Raw genomic sequence first — 24,731 nt, 5'->3', positions numbered from 1 at the left:
GAAAATGGATTGAATTCAATTTTAAATGACAACATTATTTTAAATATACAAATCAGTTTTCAAATTTGATTGGGATACAATAGCCAACAACTTTAAAAGAGTACTGAATTTTTAATAAAAAATGGCTTCAACTTGAAAGTCCACAAACAATTGTTTTAATTGGAACTGATCAGCTTGAGAGCATGATTGGTGTTAGGAATGGAGTCTGAGTTTACCATAATAGTTTTACCATGGCATAATAGGTAACAAAATTGAATTGCCCTTAATATCCAAAATGATTGGGACAAAGACATTTCTTTTCCTTATTTTGCCCATATACTCCACAATTTTAAATTTGTAATCAAACAATTCACATGTGATTTTATTCAAGGTTACTCGTATACATTTTTGTTTGATTATGTAGAAATTACAGCGCTTTTTATACGTAGTTCCCTCATTTCAGGGCACCATAATATTTGAGACATAGCAATTGTACGTGCATTAAAGTAGTAATGTTTAGTACTTTGTAGCATATCCCTTGCATGCAATGACTGCTTGAAGTCTGTGATTCATAGACATTACCAGGTGCTGAGTATCTTCTCTGGTGATGCACTGCCTGGCCGCTACTACATCCATCTTCAGTTCCTGCCATTTTTGGGGGCTTGTTCCCTTCAGCATATGGAAGGCATACTCAATTTGTATTTAGATCGAGTGACTGACTTTGCCATTCAAGAATTTTCCAGTTTTTAGCTTTGTAAAACTACTTTGTTGCTTCAGCAGTATGTTTGGGATCTTGCTGTAGGATGAGAAGCCATCCAGTGAGTTTGGAAGCATTTGCTCGAACTTGAGCAGTTAAGATGCTTCTATACACCTCAGAATTAATTTTGCTACTGCCATCAGCAGTTACATCATCAGTGAAGATAAGTGCAGCACTACCTGTGGCAGTCATACCTGCCCAGGCCATAACACCCCCACAGATGCTCCGGATCTTAGATTAACATTTCAGATTCATTGTCAGAGTGGATTCATGAGATCACCAGCAACCCTAAGATTCTTCTGCAGTTGAGGCAGAACCATCACTCATTGAAGTGCAAAAAAAACTGTACTCAACATACAACATGTAAATGTAAACAAACTGAATGTGTAATACAGCGAGTAAAAAATAAAGTACAAAAGTAAGAGTCCTTAAATTTGAGTCCCTGATTGAGTTTGTTGTCAGGAGTCTGATGGTGGGGGGGGGGGGGGGGGGGGTAGCAGCTGTTCCGAACCTGGTGGTGTGAGTCTTGTGGCACCTGTACCTCTTTCCTAATGCTAGCAGCTTGACAGAGCGGGTGCAGGGTGATGTGGATCCTTGATGATTGCTGCTGCTCTTCGTTGGCAGCGTTCCCTGTAGATCCTCTTGATGATGGGAAGGATTTTATCTGTGTTGTTCTGGGCTGTGTCTACTACCTTTTTGCAGGGTCTTACACTCAGGGTTATTGGTGACCCATTACCAGACTGCGATGCAGCCATTCAGCACACTTTCCACCGCACATCCATAGAAATTTACCAGGATTTCTGTTTTGTTGAGAAAGTGGGTTCAAAGAGAGGCGAGTCTGGACACAAGGGTTTGCAATCAAATGTAACACAATAATTAATGAGAGATAATTTATAAGGGAGTGTGGGAACATATGCACACAATTTATAAGGGAGCATGGGAATCAATCATAACAGGAAACAAACAGAAGAATGTTAGTACACAAGTATTAATTTACTCACTCATGCATACCCTATAAGCAGAAGTTATACACACCCTTCCAGACACCTAAATAAGGGGAGGTGGATCTAGTACCACTGTACCCATAGGGGTATTTGCACACCCATGGACCTCTGATCAGTTGAGAGTGATGGTTCTACTGCCAGTATTAATCTATAGCAATTTGATATATAGCAATATGGCTCAGCTTCAGTGCAGTGTGCACCTTACCCGTGACCCTTCCGAGCGATGTCCACAAACAGTGACCTGGCATGGAGTGGTGTTCAAGGCTATCATCACAAGGCAGAGCCTTGAGCTCAAGCCAATAAGGACACTGAGTGATTTGAACCAGCCAATGGCAAGGTGAGCACTGACTAGTGGTCTGAGCCCAATCTCAGCTGGCATTCCTCCTGGAGTTTGTAACACTATCCATAACTTCGAGTGGAACAAAGAGTACACCAGGAACTGACAGGTGGTGTGATTGCCGAATGAGTTTTAGGCAGGAAGTCCATGTGACCACCAGAAATAGGCAGGGAGCCTCCCCCACACCCAACATTTTTCAATGTTCCACATCTCTGCAAACGCCTGAGGAAGTAGAGGAGCAGACGTGCATTATTCATAATGCCATTTGTGTGTTGGGTCCAGGAAAGATCCTCCAAAATAGTGACTAACAAGAACTTAAATTTGCTCAGCCTCTGCACCTCTGATTTCCCCAATGATCACTGGATCATATACATCTGGTTTTCCCTTCCTTGGTTTTGGTGACAAGGTTGTTTTTGGTGCATAATTCAGTCATGTTTTCATCTCCCTCTTGTATGCTGACTCTTCACCCCTTTTTATACAACCCACTACTGTGTCTAATCAATGAATTTATTAATGATGTCATTGTTGTTCTGAGCCACACAGTCATAGGAGTATAGTGAGAAGAGCAGGGGGCCAAGAACTAATCCTGTGGTGCTCCGCTGCTGATGGAGATTGTGGAGGAGATGTTCATACTGATCTTCATTGATTGTGGAATGGAGGTGAGGAAATCTGTGATCCAATTACATAGTAGGGGTTTGAGTCCCAGGTCTTGGAATTTGCTGATCAATTTTGAGGGGATATTGGTGTTAAATACTGAATTGTAGTTGATTAAAAAAACACCTTGATGTATGCATCCTTGCTGTCTAGGTGTTCCAATGCTTTGTGTAGAGCCAGTGAAGAGGTATCCGCCATAGACCTGTTGCATTGATAGGACAATTGGAACAGATCCAAGTTACTGCTCATACAGGGGCTGATATGCTTCAACACCAACCTTTCGAACCACTTCATCACTATTGATTTGAATGCCACTGGTTGATAGTCATTTTGGACAGATTACTACACTCTTCCTGGGCACCAGTATGATTGGCACTTGTTTGAAACAGGTGGGTACTATGCCTTGCCGGAGTGAGATGTTGAAGATATCCATGAATACATTGGCAGTGGGTCAGTACAGATTTTTAAAACTAGACCGGGTACTCCATCCAGATCTGATGCTTTCCTTGGATTGAATGTAGCCTGCTCATCATCTTGGATATGGACAGGTGAGAATTATCAGGAGACGTGGAAGTGCACTGTGGTGGTTCTTTCTTGTACTTAGGATCAATTCAGGTAGAAAAGGCATCAAGTTCATTTGGGAGTGAAACTTTGCCATCTCCTACTGCACCAGAATTGGTTTTGGAGCAGGTTATGTAATTTAGATCCCATCACATCCAGAAACTCCACTTCGCCCAGGAGATGGCCTTCTGAAGGTCATACCTGTTTCTTCTGTAGTGATCTGGATCTCCAGACTTAAATGTCTGTGATCTGGCTCTCAGCAGGTTCTGGATTTCATTGTTCACCCAGGGCTTATAGTTGAGGAAAACCCTAAATGATTTGGTGGGGAGACACTCGTCGACAGCTTCTTTGATAAGGTGTGTGATAGCCCTGGCATCATCATTCAGATCCTCATCTAAGTCCTTGAACACCACCCATTCTGCTGACTTGAGGAAGTCCTATTATTCAGCCTCCTGCAACCACCTTCTAGCTGTCCTAATCTCCAGAGTTTCTCTTTTTAGGCTTTGTCTTTATGTAGGTAGAAGAAGCACAGCTTCTGACTTTCCAAAATCCAATAGAACGGTATATCTTCCTTCGTGGTGTAGCAGTAATCGATTATGCTGCGACCTCTGGTGTAGCAGGTTACTTGCTAGTGGTAGTTGGGCAGGGTTTTCTTGAGACAGACTGGGTTAAAGTAATCGAAGAAGATTTGTAATGCGTCGGGGTGGTCTGTCTCTTGACTGACCACATCATGGGTTGGCGTAGCAGTTAGCGCAACACCTTTACATCACCAGCAATTGGGACTGGACCTAGGATTGGATTCAGCGCTGTCTGTAAAAAGTTAGTACATCCTCCCCATGTCTGGGTGGGTTTTCTCCAAGGGCTCTGGTTTCCTCCCATCCTTCAAAAACATACCAGGGTGTAGGTTAATGGGGTGTAAATTAGGCTGCATGGACTTGAAGGTCCAAATTGGTCTGTTACAGTGCTGTATATCTAATTTTAAAAAATCTTGCAGCCCCTTAAGTGCCCGTTTGTAATTGGCACATTGCTTTTTTGAGTACATTTGCTCTTACTGATCTGTCAGCAAGGATTTCTCACTGGCTAACCATTTTAGTATCACAGCCCTTTGTCGTACTGGATGTCTGTTTTTGGCTTCATGTCTTCCTTTACTCAGAAAGATAGCCCTCTCTCCCATCAGCTCTTAACTCCTTCCCGCTCACCCCCACCTGTATCCTACCTAGCCTTTGATTCTCCTCTCAACCTTTTTGTTTGAGCAGATGCCTAATTTTACACACTCCTGAAAAAGGGGAGGTTCGATGGGACTATCCACGGTCTATAACATGGGTCTCCAAGGTGGTTGATTTTGACCGGGGGTGGGGGGGGAGTGTGGTTCGAAGGGGTCGATAAATGCCAGGGGTCTTGACCTTTGTGATCTCTGTTATCTTATCCATTCCTACAATCTTCTGAAAACTTTGGATATCTCCAATTCCAGTGCCTTCCTTCTTTCACCTTTGAAATTCTTTCAGCTGCTTCAGCTCTAGAATCTCCTTCAAATCTTCACTACTTTTCCAATTCACCTTCCTCCTTTAAATCACTTATTCTAATATTTTCAGTGACTGTTTTTTTTTGTTTCAAATAGCGTTATAGAGAACTGGATCATTTTAGAATTTTAAGGACTATTAAAGAGCATTAGATATTTTTTTAAATGTCGGTGCATTGAGACCTTGTGCATTAAATAGTTAAAAAAATAATTGGTTTTAGACCGTATGCATGATAATAGTCTACAGCATATGATCTCAAAGCACTGATTTTTTTTAAACTATTTAATGCACAAGGTCTCAATGCACTGACATTTTTAAAAGTCTAACACATTTTGGCTTATTGAGTCTGTATTTTGATTCCATGGTTAGGCTCCTCCCATTCCCGATGGAACTACAAAATTTCCAGTCATTCTTTGTACTCCCTTGCATTGGCACTTGCCGAGTCTCCAAAGATTCAATGTTTCTCTTTTTCATTGGCTACTTGCGAATAACATAGACCTCAGACAGTATTTATTTGCATTTGGATGACGACATCTCTCCCTTTTTCCACCACCTCTTCTGCGCCCGAGCACTCGCGATTGGGCTACTCTCCGATATGATGTCATTGACAACTTTAAACAGCGACTTCTCACCGCCCTCCCCCAACCTCGCTCCAAAAGTCCAATACCCGAAAGGGTTCCTCGGCGACTGGACGGAGATCAGGAAGTTCCCATGTGAAGTTGTACTGCGATTTCCTGACTCAGTGCATCATAACCGTAAAGTGCACTTTCATGGAGCAGTCCTAATGTGCAAAATTTACTCCTTGTGACATGCACAATAAAGACGAGGAGGGACATCAACAATCCGCATTCTAAAGCAAACAACTTTTTAAAAAGAATTAATATAAAGAATATTAAAAATAAGAATGCTTTATTCATTTTGCTCATGGCTATTTTTAGATGTGACATTAGCTGTTAGGAGATAGAAAAACACGAAGGCTCAATGTGTATTCCTATCTATCGCAGATCAATGTATTGTTAAAACGTGGTTCCATGCAAAATCAAGCAGCAGTCTAAATATTGATAGCATAATTAACATCAAACATGACTCCTGCTGTGACTATCCATCAATTATTTTCACGCTAAAATTTAAAAAAAATTGGATTTCAAAGTAGCCACCTTTCACACGTTTGAACAGCAGTTCGTGATGCTAAACGGAAGCACATGGAGAAGTAACGAGCAAGCGACGAGTTTAGGTTGCAGCCCATTAATGTATGATGACAAATTCCCTCTCAACACTGCAATACCATTTCGTTCGGTGTTGCTGCCCAGGGCTAATTTGCAAAATATGCCTGCTTCTGTTTACATTTGCTGCCCTTCGTTTTAATTGCCTTGAACTTTTAGTTTTAGAAAATCCACATCATCTGAAGCCGGTGAGCATTTACGACTGTAACACGCAACTTTGTTCAGCAGATGTTCCCAGTAGTCACCAGCCTGTCCGGCATCATCAAGCGTCTGCGGGCAAGCGCGCATGCCCCGGCCTCGAAGCGCGCGCATTGTGCCCCGGCCTCGAAGCGCGCGCACTGTGCCCCGGCCTCGAAGCGCGCGCACTGTGCCCCGGCCTCGAAGCGCGCGCACTGTGCCCCGGCCTCGAAGCGCGCGCACTGTGCCCCGGCCTCGAAGCGCGCGCACTGTGCCCCGGCCTCGAAGCGCGCGCACTGTGCCCCGGCCTCGAAGCGCGCGCGCCCCCGAGCGTCAGGATGACGTTACTGAGCGGAGCAACGCCATGTTGTGCGTCTCTCATTCCACGCCGGGCCTACTGACTGGTGAGGGGGAAACTTTATTCTGCGGTACTCTTCATCCCACTAACTGACTTGTGGGGGGGGGGGACGGGGACACTTTCTGTTGCACCTGTAAGATGGAGCCTGAAAGCCTTCTCGAAGCCCTGGCAGGTCAGTGGTTTCGGACTCTCATTTACCGGCGGTGATGTTTGCTGGATCATAATCAGCTGCGAGATTCGATCGTTAAAGCTTCGTGTTCTTTTTGCTGTCCCTCGCTAACCCACAGCCTGTTTCCCACCGGCAGATTTCGAGAAGAAGTCCAAGAAGGAAGTGTCCTCGCTGCTGGACCAGTTCCTTTGTCATGTCGCAAAGACGGGAGAAACCCTGTGAGTCAGAGAGTGCGGGACCGGAGGGAGGGCACCCTGGGACAGCTCGGGCGTCAATCTGGCTGGACAGGACGTGCCCGGCCTCGCATCGCTGTGCTGTTCCCCTCTTCTGGTCTGGATGGAGACCGAAAACCCGGGTCGGGTGGGGGGGGGGGGTGGGAGGGGGTGAGAGGGGGGAGGAGGAGGGTACTTTCAGTTGCTAGGAGTTTCGCCGGATGAGTTGCACGTCTCCAGTTTCACAAAATTAGCCAAAATGCAATGAGTGGTGGGGGAGGGGAGAAGCAGGAATGGGTTGTGGTTGTTGGAGGGAGATCTGAGAAAGAGGGGATTGGGCTGGAGGGTGACCTGAGAAAGAGGGGATCTGCTCTTGGGTGGGGCGTGGGGTGCAGGTGTTGTGGATTGGATAAAGGGGTCTATTCAAAAGGCGCGGTATGTAGAATGAACAGGATAGAGAGCAGATAAAGTTGTGAGATCATTGAAATGGTTAGAATTTGGAAGCAGTCTCTCTTTAGGGATTTTGGACAGGACAGGACGATGTTCTCTCATCAGAGTTATGATGGGAATATTGGCTGTAAAGGGGAGGTGATCTCTGGTGATGTGGACAATGTGGTGTCCTTGGGAGGGTAGAGGAGGATTTTGAATCCTGGAGGACAGATTATTGGGGCAGTTGTTGGTAGTAATCAATGAAAGCTGGATTGCTGGAATCCTTGGGCGCAGAGTTTGGAAAATGGAGCTGGTCCTGGGTGAAAAGGACAGAGCTCCTGGTCTATCTGTAATGGGATTTCGAGATGGTGATGGTCCCTGAATGTGGGGAGGGGGAGACAACATTGAGCTGGAAGAAACATGGGGGGCATAGATATAGTGAATCACAATCTTTTCTGAGGCTGTGAGTAAATCTGGGAGGATATAGTTTGAAATGAGTTGAAAGTATTACTTTTTTATGAGAGGGGGGGTGGTTTGCATATGGAAAAAGCTGTTAGAGAAAGTGCTAAAGATGAATGCAATCAAGACATTTGAAAGACACATAGGTAGGAATGGGTGAGAGGCATGTGGGCCAAGCCCAGGAAAAAAGGTCTAGCTCAAAAAGGTAACTTAGCATGGCTGAGTTAGCTTAATGGGACTGTCTATGTGCTGTTCAGCTCAATTAACACAGGTGAGGATAATATGGCATAGATGTGGGTATAGTCAGGTTGGGTGGTGATTTGATTGCCTTGGGGATGGAGTTAGGTGAAAGAGCTGGTCATTTTGGAGTTGGAAATTGTGGGGACATACAGATTGGCAGAACATCTTGTGTCCTTTTGAGAGAAGGGAAACTTGCCAGGGGAGTTGGTTTCTTTGGGAGCAGTGATACTGGTATGATACTGGTATGGTTGACAGATAAGGTGGGAAACTGATGTGGGGATTTGTGCAAAGTTGGTGTAGGTTGGCATTAGGGTTAGGGCAGTTGCTGATTTTATCTGGCCATACTTCAGACACTTCTGTCTTTGGAAGTGTTGGAATAATGTCAAAAGATGCTTTAATGTAGTCCAATATCCATATAACATTTTTAAGTAGATCCATCATATATCTGAATCAAAAAGTAGTTTTGGAATGTGTAGAACCAGTTGCTTTATTTCACTCTGTTTTTTTTATTAACTGGGCAACTTTGCTTCTGATTGGTTTACATTGTTCTGTTTGTGGGTGGAAAAAGTTAATTTCCATTATGTAGTATATTAGCTGGGCTAAATTGCAATTTCAAGAGTATGCCAAATATCTCCTGAATGTTTTTGAAAACCTATCATTTGGTGCTTCTATTTGGTTGTAATTCACAAGGGAAATATCTGTCAGTAGCAAGTCTTTCAGCTTTGATTCTCACTCCTAGGAAGGTTGAAGCCTTTAAAGGGAAATTGTGATCAAACTTTATCTATGCTATGGCCAGTGTTAATTTAATCCGCATAAAGGAATCTGAGCCCTCTGCTGAGTGAATCGACAGTGTATCTGAGGTACACCCAGACTCCTGGGGCAGACTTTGGGTTTGCTATCTCTTCGCAAGCCTGAAGAGAGCCAATGGCCACTCATTTCCTGTAGGCATGAAGCTGGCAGCCAGGAGTTCCATTTAAATGCAGCTAGCCAGCATCATGGCCTGTGCTTTCAAATAAACTGAAGGCCTTGCCCAGGGCTGTGCAAATTAATGGGCCCAGTGGGCGTGCTGGAGCTGTGATAGTTGGACGTTTCTCCCAGATGTTGGGTTCAGGGCTGATTCAGTGTCCTTGTCTGTTGAACCTAAACTGCATTGCGCAAACCTTACATTTGCCAGACCCACCAAAAATGATTCCGGCAGGGTGCAAGTTGGGATTTTGTTGTGACTTTGATATTCGAACTCCCTACATCCTCATTATTTCACTCTCTCTCAGAGTGCCTCCGCAAAGTTTGTACTCACAGAGCCGTCTTTAAAATGTCACATGATTTCCCCCCCATCCTTCCTCTCTCCCTATGAAACAATATTTTTTTGATCCTCTGAGTATGCAGGTTATCTTGCACACTTAGGACTTAAAAGTACTCTTTTGGAATTGGTAAAAAAATACACAATGTATCTATTTATTTAAATTAATATTAGAACACTGCTGTGTGTATTGCAAAGATATCACTACTGGTATTGCAGGAATAGCAGATTTAAGCAACAGGTTATTTGGTCAGGGAAATTTGAAGTTCATCATTCTGCTAAATTGCTAAAATATGTACTCTTTTGGAATTATTATTGGTACAGAGTTTTGTCAAACATGAAAAATACTTTGCAAAACAATACAAATAGAACATAAGTGGAAGCAGTTTACTTCATTTTGTTTTTAATTTCTAATTTCACACCATAAATATGTTGAAGATAACAGTTAATTCATTTGCTTTTATCTCTAATTTCAGTATCCCTTGAGCTCTTAGTGCCCAATATTACTTGTGTCATCTGTGAATATAATGAGTACAATGTATTTTGGCAAAGCTGCATATTTGTGCACCAGCTGTATTTGTGTGAGGAGATGAGCATAGTGTTTTTTTTATTTTTTTTGTTCAATGAAAATAGGGCATGTATTGCTTTGGGAACAATTAGTTAAGAGAGTGATTGAAGACAGATTTGAATTTGCAATCTTGCTTTCCTATCAGAATTCGAGGTAGCTTAGAAACTAATCATGACAGCAGCTATGGATTTGCCTGGTTTGAGTTTTTATTCAGTTTTAGTTGTGGATAGTCATACAGCATAGAGCAGGCCTTGCAGCCCAATTTGAGCCTGCTGACTAAGCTCACATTCTGGGCTCAGCCCATTTGCCTGCATTTGATCTAAAACTCTTCCTATCCATATATCTATCATAACTTACCTGCTTCTATAGATTCATTTAGCAGCTTTTTCAGATGCAGATTACTATCTGAGTAGGAAAGTTGACCCTCAGATCTCTCGTGAATCCTTTGTCCTCCAATTTTAGAATGGGTAACTGTGGGGAAAAGATTAAACATCCATATCCCATAAGATTTTGTGTACCTTTACAAGCTCTTTTGCTCAACAGAATAAAACTAGGCTATCCATACTTTCCCAATGACTAAGCCTTCTAGCCCTGGCAGCAACTTGGCAAATCTCCTCAGCATCACTTCCAACTGACTGATATCTTTACTATAGCAGACCAGAACTGCACAGAGTACTCCAAGTGTAGCCTCACCAATGCATTGTACAGATGCATTATGACATCTCCACTTTTGTACTCTGTACCCTATCCAATGATGGCAAGTGTGTTTATTCTACAATGCTTTTCAGGCTCAACCATTTATTCTGATCTGGTTTTCACTTCTCAATAGGTGTATCATTTCACTGTACAGAGTTCAATAACATTTGCCAATTGGTTCACCATCTCAACTATTGTAAACTTGGATATTCTTTCTCATAATCCACTACACCACCAATGTCGGTGTCTGCTGCAGATTTCATTTACAGCATTATCATCCAAATCATTGAAATAGAAAAAAACAGCAGTAGATCCAGCACTGATTCCTAAGGCACATCACTGATCAGAGTCCTTCAATCAGAAAAGCAACTCTCCGCTATTGTCCTCTGACTGCTTTCACCAAGGCAGTTTTGAATCCAATTCACCATCCCATGTGATCCAACCTTCCAGGCTAACCTGAAATGTCGGACTTGGTTAAAGGCCTTGCTGAACTCCATGTAGAGAATGTTGACATCCTACCCTCTAATCTCTTTGGTCACCTTTTAAAAAAAAAACCTGTCAGGTACATGAGATACAGTCGCCCCTGGCGACACAGTTAGCGTAGTGGTTAGCGCATCGCTGCTACAGCACCAGTGACCTGGGTTTGAATCTGGCACTTTCTGTAAAGCGTTTGTATATTCTCCCTGTCTTTGTATGAGTTTCCTCTGGGTCCTTTGGTTTCCTCCCACCCTTCAAAATCACAGGGGTTGTAGGTTATTTGGGCAGAATGGGGCTTGTGGACTGGAAGGGTCTATTACTGCACTGTATGTCTACATTTTTTTAAAAATCACAGAGGCTATTCATACTATTTTGCCTCATTTAAATTCAGAAAGCAAAAGGATGTTATGAGGCAAGTAGTTGGCCCTATCCTTGACGTTGCAGAAGTAGGGGAGAATAATCTTGATTTACTGTCTGTCTTTGATATAACAATCCAATTAATCTGTATACAAAGTACATTGGATTCTCTTTTGAATGCTGTTGAATCTACTTCCATCCTCCTTTCATTCAATAAATTCCAGTACAATTTCTTAGTATTTTTAACAAATCCTCAAGTCCCCACCAATGGTTCTCTGGCCAGTCATCTTAAGTCTCCATCATTTAATTATTAACTTGTTGTATTTGAAATAATTTTGCCCAGTTTCAAAATGTAATAATTTTTGAACACTGAGATGTCCTTCATTCCTGTGCTTCTCTTTGAAAGTGAGCAACATTCCTTTTCTCTTTCTTCCCACTGTTACGAGCCCAAAGGACCCCAAAACCCAGCAGCAATAGACATTCATCAAGACAAGTAGTTACTTAAAAATTGTTTTTAATTATCTTTAAACATGAAAACAGAATCAAACTTTAACTTACCTCTATTAACTTAACTAACATTAACCCCCTTTTAATTCTAAGTGCACATGTTTGTAATATATGTGTAAATTTAGGAAAAGTTCTTTGGTTCACAGTTCAATCTCACTTCTATTCTTTCAAGTTCACTGTTGCAGGCAATTCTTATACTGTGCACAGAATTTAACATGTATAAAGTTCACCAGTCTTTGATGCTTGAAAGGTAAATGTTTACTGCTCAGGAAGGTTCTTGGAGGTTTGCAGAGAGAGATTTGTTGTTCCAGGATTTCCACAACTGAGATACCTCCATTAGTCACCTCAATGTCTTGCTGATGAAACTTGCCCCATTAGGGTTCTCCAGATGATAACCTCTTTCTTTCAGGCTAACACAGAGTTGCTTTCTGTTCCCCTTATTCCAAGAGAAAGATCAGACAGATAGCACTTCCAGCCATCCGCCGCTCTGGAGCTTTCTGTTTCAATTCTAACAAGCTTCCTGCTTGCTTCAGCTGTTCAGCTCTCTTTCAATGTCAATCACACACTGGCTGAGAGAACTTGTTTCACCCCTCTCTCTCTCTCTCTCTCTCTCTCTCTCTCTCTCTCTCTCCAACTGCCAGAAAGCCCATGTGACTCTCTCACTTGCAAGCCCCCCCCCCCCCAACCTTCTCCAGTAAACAATAGGAGTTAGTCTTTTGTTCCCATCTATTGTCTTAGGTAAACAAAATTCTCAGGAGTGACCTTTCTGTGCACTTTGCAGAAAGGTCAGAAGCCTTGTAAAAATGTTCAACACAAACGACCTGTCTCCAGTCAATACATTTGATGACATCATTTCAATTAGCACCTACTTGTGGAATGTTCATAGCATTCTCCATAGTTTCTGTAAAGTTCACTGAATATTAATTCTACAGTATTTCAAATAAGATCTGTTTTAAAATGGGTGTATGTATGTGTATGTAACCTCTAATTTTACCAAAATGTCCCAATATTTATCTACATTTCACCACTTCACTGAATCATGTCTACCATTCTGATAAATCTAGTATAGGGCTTCAACAGTCTTAATGTTGAGTCATGAAGTGCCCATAATATAAAGGCTAATCTGGCTGAGATCTGTGCACCAAGCTATAAAGAGTTAACACAATTTTCCACTTGCTTCCTCTAATAAGGCTGAAGCTCCTATTCATGTTTTTTTGTAATATGGAAGAACATGATAAATAGGAATAGGCCGTCAACCCTGTAGAAACATTCCTAAAATTATCTAAATATCGCATAGCGGCCCTCTTCTCATTTCCTTTAATACTCTTGTGGTTAAAATATCTTCCTCAAATATGTGACTTTTTTCCCCCTTCTTTGCTGTAGTAAGAATTTTAGTTAAAAAATCCTCCTCCTCTGTCTTTAATGGGCAATCCCTTCAACTGAAACAATACCTCCACAAGGGGAAACATCCTTTCAATGAGTATCGATCCAAACTACTCAGCCTCTCTTCATGTGTTAACCTTTTCATCCAGTAATTAACCTTCTGAACATTTTCTGCACTGCTTCCAGTGGATTATTCCTGAAAAGTGATGTCCAATTTGTAAAAAAATTTAACAGTTGTGGTTACACCTGTGCCCTGTAAAACTTCAACATGTTCCTATTTTCATTTTACACATTTGTAGTCTTTGACCTGCTGGGCATATCCCACAGCTTTAGCAACACTACACTTAAAATCAAGTGGAGGGTGCTCATTAAACCATTTGATCTCACCTGATCAGAGATATTCTATTATTGTCCCCAAAATCAATGTTAGACTGACATTTCTATTCATGTACCTGCCTAAGTGTCTTTTGAACGTTGCAATTGTACCTGACTCCACCAATTCCCATCAGCAGCTCTTTCCATGTACCTACCACCCTCTGTGTAATGGTGTCACCCTCTCCACCCCAGTTCCTTTTAATGATACATATTATTAATAAACTGAATGTTTCAGAGCAAGATAGGATGCATCAAGAGACTGCAGCATTAAAACAATGCACTAAACAGGCCACTTGGCCCAGCCAGTTAATTCATATAATTTTGTACCTCTCTATTTTCTTGTCTTTGAAGTCCATCAGAACTGTCTCCTTTCCAAAGTTCCTCAGATGCTTGAATGATTCTTGACAAATTACTTAAATCACCCCAATGCCAGAATCCATAATTCTTGCTCCTTTTTGGTTTAAGGGTAACTATTTTCTCCAACATTTCTAAGTATTCCCATAGTTTGGAGGATTATCTTGGTGTTAGCCTGCTGCCAAAGCACAAGAAAATGGCTTAAAAGTTTAAGACAAATTAGACGAGAAGGTTAAAGTAAAAGTAATGTAAATATATTAATTTTTTTAAGATACCAATTCATGTTTTTTCAGAATATTGCCCTTTTATATTTCCCTGCAGTACATGCAGTAAAGCTATTTTCAGATAGCTGCTGGGTTTTCTCTCTATACCTTTTTTAACAGTAATTTATCTTTTGTTGTCTGCTGCAATAATCATAGGAAAAATGAAAAATTGTGACCAGAGCCTATACCATTTTACCTTCTTCTTTGGCTTGGCTTCGCGGACGAAGATTTATGGAGGGGGTAAATGTCCACGTCAGCTGCAGGCTTGTTTGTGGCTGACAAGTCCGATTCGGGACAGGCAGACACGGTTGCAGCGGTTGCAGGGGAAAATTGGTTGGTTGGGGTTGGGTGTTGGGTTTTTCCTCCTTTGTCTTTTGTCAGTGAGGTGGGCTCTGCAGTCTTCTTCAAAGGATGCTGCTGCCCGCCGAACTGTGAGACGCCAAGATGTACGGTTTGAGGCGATATCAGCCCACTGGCGGTGGTCAATGTGGCAGGCACCAAGAGATTTCTTTAGGCAGTCCTTGTACCTCTTCTTTGTCACGGTGGCCAGTGGTTAGCTCGCCATATAACACGATCTTGGGAAGGCGACGGTCCTCTATTCTGGAGACGTGACCCACCCAGCGCAGCTGGATCTTCAGCAGCATGGACTCGATGCTGTCGGCCTCTGCCATCTCGAGTACTTCGATGTCAGGGATGAAAGCGCTCCAATGAATGTTGAGGATGGAGCGGAGACAACGCTGGTGGAAGCATTCTAGGAGCCGTAGGTGATGCCGGTAGAGGACCCATGATTCGAAGCCGAACAGGAGTGTGGGTATGACAACGGCTCTGTATACGCTTATCTTTGTGAAGTTTTTCAGTTGGTTGTTTTTCCAGACTCTTTTGTGTAGTCTTCCAAAGGCGCTATTTGCCTTGGCAAGATAGACAACAGACTCGCCATTTTACCATTATACCATTATACCATTTAACCAAGGATCCCTTCTGGACTTATCAGCTTCTTTTGAGGGCAGCTAATCTTTTAAATAGATTTTTTTTTACATTAACCTATATCATGATAGGAATTTATTTATATTTTCTGGAGAGCCATTTTATTTTCCATTATAATTGATTATTATTGCATGTACTGTATATTTTGGTGTATAAATCAACCCTCCCTTTTTCAGCCTCATTTTAAGAATTTTATGGTATATTTGGAGTGTAAATTGGCCCCCATTTTCTGGCTGCCTGAGGTGACCCATTGACTGGCGAATAAGTAATCCCCCAAAGCTTCCGATGCCTAAGGTGGGCCGTTGACCGGTGTATATGTCGACCCCCATAGATAGTGCAGATTGATCTGCTAGGCATTGGCTGGAACTGATTGCTATCATGGAGGGTCCATTGATACAATGCAGTACGTGATGAAAATATGAAGCGAACTCTAAGTTGAAAGTGTAAGAAATGGCCAAGAAACCAATAACTGCTCTGCAAGAAAATTTGAAATGCATGAGAAGTTGGTAAGAGATTGGAGGAAGAAATAAGAGACTTTAAGAAAAATACCAAAAAGGCAATGTTATTTGAGAAAATGAATCACTCATTTTCCAGAGTTGAAAAATCATATTGCAGTATGTGAACAGAGGCAAGATTGTTACATAGTTACCCGAAATAAAATAAGAACATTTGCACTGTAGTAGGTCAAGTTGTACCCAGACCTCAGTGATGGTTTTGAGGCTGCAGTCGGCTGGTGCAATTGTTTCATGAACAGGAAAAATCTGGTATTACGCCAAAAAACAAAATTTTTACAGAAATTACCAAAAGATCTTGATCATAAAGTTGTAAGTTTTCACGAGTATTTTTTTTATACGGAACCATGAGAAACACCACTTTGTATTGGCAAATATAGGAAACATGGTTGAAACTGGGATGAATTTTGACATGATAGGCAATAGAACAGTGGAATGGAAAGGGGTTAAAACTGCAAACCAAACTACAGGCCACAAAAGGACCAGGTTTATCGTAATGCTATCATGCATGGCCAATAGGACAAAGTTAAGACCCATGGTAATCTTCAAACATAAAATTAAACCAAAAATGAAATTCCCTGCAGGTATTATTGTGCATTTTCATGAAAAAGGAATGAATGAAAATGGTGTAAAACTATGGATAGGCAATGTATGGAACAAGCAGCCAGGTGGTTTAAGCAATGAATTAAGTTTGCTGGTCTGGGATATGTTTCATAGCCACTTAACTGAGAACACAAAAAGTAGATTAGCACTACATAATACTTACATGGCGGTTATCCCAGGTCATTTGACGTCTATATGCAACCTCTCAATGTCTGCCTGAACAAGCCATTCAAAGACCATGTGTGTGAGGAATGGAAGATATGGATGCCGAGTGCTGAAAAGTTGTTTACAAAAGGCGAGGCAATGCTTGCTGCATCAATTTGTGCTGTGTAACTTTGTACTCAAGGATGGGACAAAATTAGAGACTGTGATAAAATCATTTAAAATGTGTGGTATCTCTTGTGCAATTGATGGGACAGGAGATGATTTATTGTGGGACACTAACGACGAAACTGAAACCGCCTCATCCGATGCAGACAGGGACCAGTACGATTATTGCTTAAACAGTGAGAGTGTGGATGTACTTACTGCCATCTTTGCTTCAGATGACAATAGTGAGAGTGATTTTTGAAGGGTTCTAAATGTGTTGTTTTCAGACAATGATAGTGATTTTTGAAGCCTGCAAATTGTGTTGTATTCAATAAAAAATATCAATGAAAATCTGTTGCAGTTGGGTATTTTTGGTTTTTTCAAGGGTCAACTTGTACACTGAATCCGTTTTGCAAGGGTTGACTTGTGCGCTGGATCAGCACAGATTGGATTTTGAGCTGAATTTAAGGTCTCAAAAGTATATCCAGCGTACAAGTTGACCCCAATTTTTTGAGGTTTTTTTTTTGTTTCATGATTTGACTTGAATGCTGAAATGTATGGGTCAATGAGGCAGCAGATTAACACTGTGTATGCAATGATGGCTTCAGGTGACAGCAGTCAAGCCAGGCAATCGACACCAGTCAATCGACACCAGTCGACCGACACCAGTCGACCGACACCAGTCGACCGACACCAGTCGACCGACACCAGTCGACCGACACCAGTCGACCGACACCAGTCGACCGACACCAGTCGACCGACACCAGTCGACCGACACCAGTCGACCGACACCAGTCGACCGACACCAGTCGACCGACACCAGTCGACCGACACCAGTCGACCGACACCAGTCGACCGACACCAGTCGACCGACACCAGTCGACCGACACCAGTCGACCGACACCAGTCGACCGACACCAGTCGACCGACACCAGTCGACCGACACCAGTCGACCGACACCAGTCGACCGACACCAGTCGACCGACACCAGTCGACCGACACCAGTCGACCGACACCAGTCGACCGACACCAGTCGACCGACACCAGTCGACCGACACCAGTCGACCGACACCAGTCGACCGACACCAGTCGACCGACACCAGTCGACCGACACCAGTCGACCGACACCAGTCGACCGACACCAGTCGACCGACACCAGTCGACCGACACCAGTCGACCGACACCAGTCGACCGACACCAGTCGACCGACACCAGTCGACCGACACCAGTCGACCGACACCAGTCGACCGACACCAGTCGACCGACACCAGTCGACCGACACCAGTCGACCGACACCAGTCGACCGACACCAGTCGACCGACACCAGTCGACCGACACCAGTCGACCGACACCAGTCGACCGACACCAGTCGACCGACACCAGTCGACCGACACCAGTCGACCGACACCAGTCGACCGACACCAGTCGACCGACACCAGTCGACCGACACCAGTCGACCGACACCAGTCGACCGACACCAGTCGACCGACACCAGTCGACCGACACCAGTCGACCGACACCAGTCGACCGACACCAGTCGACCGACACCAGTCGACCGACACCAGTCGACCGACACCAGTCGACCGACACCAGTCGACCGACACCAGTCGACCGACACCAGTCGACCGACACCAGTCGACCGACACCAGTCGACCGACACCAGTCGACCGACACCAGTCGACCGACACCAGTCGACCGACACCAGTCGACCGACACCAGTCGACCGACACCAGTCGACCGACACCAGTCGACCGACACCAGTCGACCGACACCAGTCGACCGACACCAGTCGACCGACACCAGTCGACCGACACCAGTCGACCGACACCAGTCGACCGACACCAGTCGACCGACACCAGTCGACCGACACCAGTCGACCGACACCAGTCGACCGACACCAGTCGACCGACACCAGTCGACCGACACCAGTCGACCGACACCAGTCGACCGACACCAGTCGACCGACACCAGTCGACCGACACCAGTCGACCGACACCAGTCGACCGACACCAGTCGACCGACACCAGTCGACCGACACCAGTCGACCGACACCAGTCGACCGACACCAGTCGACCGACACCAGTCGACCGACACCAGTCGACCGACACCAGTCGACCGACACCAGTCGACCGACACCAGTCGACCGACACCAGTCGACCGACACCAGTCGACCGACACCAGTCGACCGACACCAGTCGACCGACACCAGTCGACCGACACCAGTCGACCGACACCAGTCGACCGACACCAGTCGACCGACACCAGTCGACCGACACCAGTCGACCGACACCAGTCGACCGACACCAGTCGACCGACACCAGTCGACCGACACCAGTCGACCGACACCAGTCGACCGACACCAGTCGACCGACACCAGTCGACCGACACCAGTCGACCGACACCAGTCGACCGACACCAGTCGACCGACACCAGTCGACCGACACCAGTCGACCGACACCAGTCGACCGACACCAGTCGACCGACACCAGTCGACCGACACCAGTCGACCGACACCAGTCGACCGACACCAGTCGACCGACACCAGTCGACCGACACCAGTCGACCGACACCAGTCGACCGACACCAGTCGACCGACACCAGTCGACCGACACCAGTCGACCGACACCAGTCGACCGACACCAGTCGACCGACACCAGTCGACCGACACCAGTCGACCGACACCAGTCGACCGACACCAGTCGATGAGGCAGCAGATTAACACTGTGTAAGCAATGATGGCTTGAGGTGACAGCAGTCAAGCCAGGCAATTTATACCAGTCAATCTAAGTTTTGAATCTAATAGAAAATAACTTCCTTTGGTGTGTTCGACAAGCGTTTGACACTTGATGATGCCACGTGATCACATTGGTGCAAAATGCCACTGTTTACTTGAGTCTGTCCTTTGTTGTCAGGTTCAGCTTTCTTCCACGCTCTCCATATTTCTAAATCCAATTTTCTGCATTTTTTCACAGTTATGCAAAATTATTTCATTTGCAAGCTGTAGCAATGTTAAGGTTGGGATATGTGATGAGAACCACATGACAATTATTGTCATGTCACTGTATGATAACAGGGCTGTAATCTTGAAGTTTAGATTTAAAAATAGAGCAGAAAACAATATGGACGGATTAATTTCTCAACTAGTTCCCAAAGCTTATCAAAAGTTTAATTTTATGAATTTGTAGTTTTTCTTTAATATTGGTAAGATTATAGATTATTTTCCATACACCAGCCTCTACAAACCTGAGATGAAATAAATCTTGGCATCTCATTTAAATCTGTTTCAAACTGCATGTATATTAATTTGGATAGTCAAAGCCAACTGTTAGCTTTTTACTGAAGAAACAAAAAAAGGTGGGAATTGTGTGCATGTAGATTAATTTTAAAGCTTCTTCCCCTAGACCAAGAGTGGGCAACCTTTTTTTAAAAAAAAACTCACATTCCACCTTAAGTATTCCCTTTGCCATAAGTGCCCTGTAATTAGTAAGGGATGCTTAAGGTGGTATGTGATTGGGAAGGGAAGGTTGTGAACCACTACCCAATTGTGACTGAAATATTTTGCTTGAGAAATTGTCATTGACCCCTTTCCTTTGGTGTTCTGAAACTGCACATAATGAGTCAATAAGTATGATTTAAACAGTGGGTTTTCAAACTTTTTCTTTGTACCTACATACCACCTTAAGCAATCCCTCACTAATTACAGAGGACTTGGGCATAGGGAATACTTGAGGTAGAATGAGGTTATTTTTTAAAAAAAGGTTGCCCACCCCTGCCTGAGACCATAATGTTATTCTTTTCTTTCTTTCTTTCTCTTTCTTTGGCTTGGCTTCGCGGACGAAGATTTATGCAGGGGGTAAAAAGTCCACGTCAGCTGCAGGCTCGTTTGTGGCTGACAAGTCCGATGCGGGACAGGCAGACACGATTGCAGCGGTTGCAAGGGAAAATTTGTTGGTTGGGTGTTGGGTTTTTCCTCCTTTGTCTTTTGTCAGTGAGGTGGGCTCTGCGGTCTTCTTCAAAGGAGGTTGCTGCCCGCCAAACTGTGAGGCGCCAAGATGCACGGTTTGAGGCGTTATCAGCCCACTGGCGGTGGTCAATGTGGCAGGCACCAAGAGATTTCTTTAGGCAGTCCTTGTACCTTTTCTTTGGTGCACCTCTGTCATGGTGGCCAGTGGAGAGCTCGCCATATAACACGATCTTGGGAAGGCGATGGTCCTCCATTCTGGAGACGTGACCCATCCAGCGCAGCTGGATCTTCAGCAGCGTGGACTCGATGCTGTCGACCTCTGCCATCTCGAGTACTTCGATGTTAGGGGTGTAAGCGCTCCAATGGATGTTGAGGATGGAGCGGAGACAACGCTGGTGGAAGCGTTCTAGGAGCCGTAGGTGGTGCCGGTAGAGGACCCATGATTCGGAGCCGAACAGGAGTGTGGGTATGACAACGGCTCTGTATACGCTTATCTTTGTGAGGTTTTTCAGTTGGTTGTTTTTCCAGACTCTTTTGTGTAGTCTTCCAAAGGCGCTATTTGCCTTGGCGAGTCTGTTGTCTATCTCATTGTCGATCCTTGCATCTGATGAAATGGTGCAGCCGAGATAGGTAAACTGGTTGACCGTTTTGAGTTTTGTGTGCCCGATGGAGATGTGGGGGGGCTGGTAGTCATGGTGGGGAGCTGGTTGATGTTATTGAAATTGTGGTTTAAAGCACCCTCAGGTAATCGTTGTCCTGCTTTTTCTTTCGACTATCATGTCTGGTAAATATTGGAGATGATTTCTTGCCACAAATGAAGATTTTATTTTGAGTTTATGTTGAGAAAAATATACACTAAAATCCCTGGTATCCGGCACCTTTGGAGATTGATAGATGTTGGATCAGTGTATTTTCTGGTTGCTTGAGGCTTACTCTTACAATGCCTAATAAACCTGTATAAAGAATAAGCAGTTTAAAAGACAAAAATACTACACTGTACTTGCATTGAACAAACTTCATTTGCATGAATATGTAAACCTTAAAGCATTTTAAATATTTTAAATTCAAATTTAGACAAATAGCACAGTAACTGTCCATGCCACCCAATCCCACCCCAATTGACCTACAACCGCGGTACGTTTTGAATGGTGGGAAGAAACCAGAGCCTTCAGGGAAAACTCACACAGGCACGGGGAGAACATAAAAGCTCCTTACAGTGCGGGTTTCAAACAATCCAGATCGTTGGTAGTGTTGCAGCATTATATACTAACCACTATGCAAACTGTACTGCTCACTTTATTTAACAATCACTTTATTTTTAGTCACATTCTTTGAAAACATTGAACTGTTGCTGCATTGCAACATCGAGCCACTTAAAAGACATACAATAACATTATAGATAATTAACCCTCTTCTGCCCAAAGTTTAGACATAAAATCAATGACTGAGGTGACTCTTACTGAGCAGCAATAATGAGACACTTAAGAAAGTCACCCAAACGGTGAGTGGCATTAACTTGCTCTACATTCTGGGTGATGCCATCGTTGTTTCACACAATTTTATTCAAACAGCTGCTATGAGTAAAGCATGACCAAGGCACTCTATTGGCTGAATATTTGCTTCGATCTTCACCGAAGGTTTATGTGTTACTTTAGAGAACATTTACTTTTTACAATATTTACCTCTTACTTTATTCTTATTTATTTTGATTTTTAAAATTTATTTTCCTCTTATTTTTGCTGGATGCTTGAATTCAGGATGGCAGGGGTATTACTGTATTATTTATTACTTGGAACTAGATCTTGGAGAGTGAGTACCAACTTAAAGCTGAACAACTGATACCAATGAGAGCAAAGCTTTTAATATGGTGTGGAGAAGGTAAACTTAATTGTCACACTTGTTTTATTTTGATTGGTCAATGAAGATTTTGCTTCCTGAACACTTTTGTGTGTATTTTATGGATTTTGGGGCTGCTGTTCATGAAAATCACCGTAAAAGTTTCCCATCGCGTACTGTTATTTAGATATCGCCTGCCTTTGTGATTTTCTGTCATATTTAAAGTCTACTAGTATATTGCCCACAAAGCATACAAAACCATGAAGTGCAATATGTCATTAAAAATTCATTTTTTGCTTTTGCAATTCCCTGCTGATCTTGATGCAGTCAGTGACGAACATGGAGAAAGGTTTCAGCAGGGACATTGCAACCATGGAAAAGTGGTATCAAGGCAACTGGAATCCATCAACACATGAGCACATGAGGAACGATTGTACTCGTTGGAGTACAGAAGGATGCCTCTTAGAGGCATTTCAAATGCTGAAAGGCCTGAACAGAGTAGATGTGGTAGGAGATTCTAGGACAAAAGGGCAATACTTCAGGATAAAAGGGCTTCAATTTAAAACAAATGTGGAAATTTTTCTTTAGTCAGAGGGTCGTGAGTCTGTGGAATTTGTTGCTACAGGCTGCTGTGCAAGTGAGGGTGTTTGGTGTATGTAGGGCTGAGATAGACAGGTATTTGATTAGTTGGGGCATCAAAGATTATGGGGAGAAAGCTGGAAAGTGGGGATGAGTGGGGTAATTGTTCAGCTCATGATTAGAATAGCTGAGCAGACTTGATGGGCCAATAGGTGTACTTCTGCACCTAGATCTTGTGATCAATACTAGTTGACTATTGTTAGATTCTGAGTATAAAGAAAAATTGCGGCAAAACATTTTTAGGTCAGTTGAACTAACGCAATGTGTCAGCATCATTACGTGAATAAACATGCTAAATTCACTAAAAGTTAATTTAATGTTTCTTCAGCTTCCTACATGATGCAGAAAATCTGAAATTATTCAGCTTGAAGTTGTCTTTCATAATCCCCTTTTTTTCAGGAAGCAAATCTTTTTTTTTAAATTTAAAAAATTGTTTTCCAATGTAATTGGAATAGTCATGTATTGGATCCCCTGTACAGTTGGGACTCCAATTAGCCTCATTCAGATCCTTTGGTATTAATTATAGCTTTCATTTTTCACCATTTCTATGAATAACTAGTGTATTAATTAACCTGTAATCCTGCCTTTGATAATAAGTGTTAATGAATTATTTCCAAAATGTATTTGATAAATATTAAATGGCACAGAAGTTACCTTTGCTGCCACACAGTCTTCAGGTTTGATATTGATTTTGGGCACTGCCTATGTGCAATTGCCACATGTTCTTTCTTTGGATCCTCCAATTTCCTCCCACATGTCTAATATGTACTTGTTGGCAGCTCAGTTAATTACTGGAAATTGTCCTCACGGTTGGTGGCAGGCAGAAGAATTGGGGGAATAAGTTAATGGAAATGAAAGAAGATAAAGTAGGATGAAATAATTAGGAACTTGATGGTTGGTATGTTCACAAAAGGCTAAAGGGTCTGTTTCTGTGATTTATGATTCTTTGTTCTCAAACATTAATCACACTTATTGCACTCATTGGTCTGGTCAACTTTTACATTACTGAGTTCTGATTAAATTTCCAGAGCTCCACTGGGTGTCATGTTCAACAGTATTGTATCTGAGTTGGTGGTGTGAACAGTTTTTCAGAAATTGAGTATGGAAAAATGAATTGTCATCAATACCAGTTTGTGCATGAAACAAAATTCCATAATCTTTCTCTGTAGATCCCTTGTTATCCAGAATTCCATTTATCTCTGTTTTGAACAAGTTTGGTCACTGAAGCCCTTTTTTCACTGATATCCCAGTTAATTGGCTGTACGGTGTCCCGGGATAGGAAGCCTTTAACTGGGACAGTGACTGCTTTTCCATTGAACACAATTCCTCCCCGGGGATTGACATGTCTACCTTCAACTGGAAATGGGTGCCTTTCTGCTGTCCTTTTTTCCACTGTTTTTATCAGCATGCCAATGTCAGCAAACACCAGGGATAGGAGTAAGGGTAGAGGCTATCAATTCCCCACCATGAAATTATGTCATTTGGGGCTGAGTAGGGGTAGAGGCTGACAATCCCTGCTGTGAAA

The 24,731-nt window shown here is 43.2% G+C and overlaps 1 protein-coding gene across 3 annotated transcripts in view; it reads left to right on the top strand.

The window, feature by feature from the left end:
• The first annotated feature begins 6,427 nt into the window (after positions 1 to 6,427).
• ppp4r2b (protein phosphatase 4, regulatory subunit 2b) overlaps positions 6,428 to 24,731 on the top strand; it is an 87,953-nt gene continuing 69,649 nt past the window's right edge. The window contains exons 1-2 of one of the 3 annotated variants that reach the window (XM_069937017.1): positions 6,428 to 6,616; positions 6,876 to 6,957. In XM_069937017.1, the coding sequence (XP_069793118.1) occupies positions 6,577 to 6,616; positions 6,876 to 6,957 (122 nt within the window). In that variant the 5' untranslated portion in view covers positions 6,428 to 6,576. The other 2 variants (XM_069937018.1, XM_069937021.1) reach the window with 2 other exon arrangements.

Source organism: Narcine bancroftii, chromosome 5, assembly GCF_036971445.1.
Source record: "Narcine bancroftii isolate sNarBan1 chromosome 5, sNarBan1.hap1, whole genome shotgun sequence".
Lineage (NCBI taxonomy): Eukaryota > Metazoa > Chordata > Chondrichthyes > Torpediniformes > Narcinidae > Narcine > Narcine bancroftii.
This window is presented reverse-complemented; position numbering and strand designations above follow the sequence as displayed.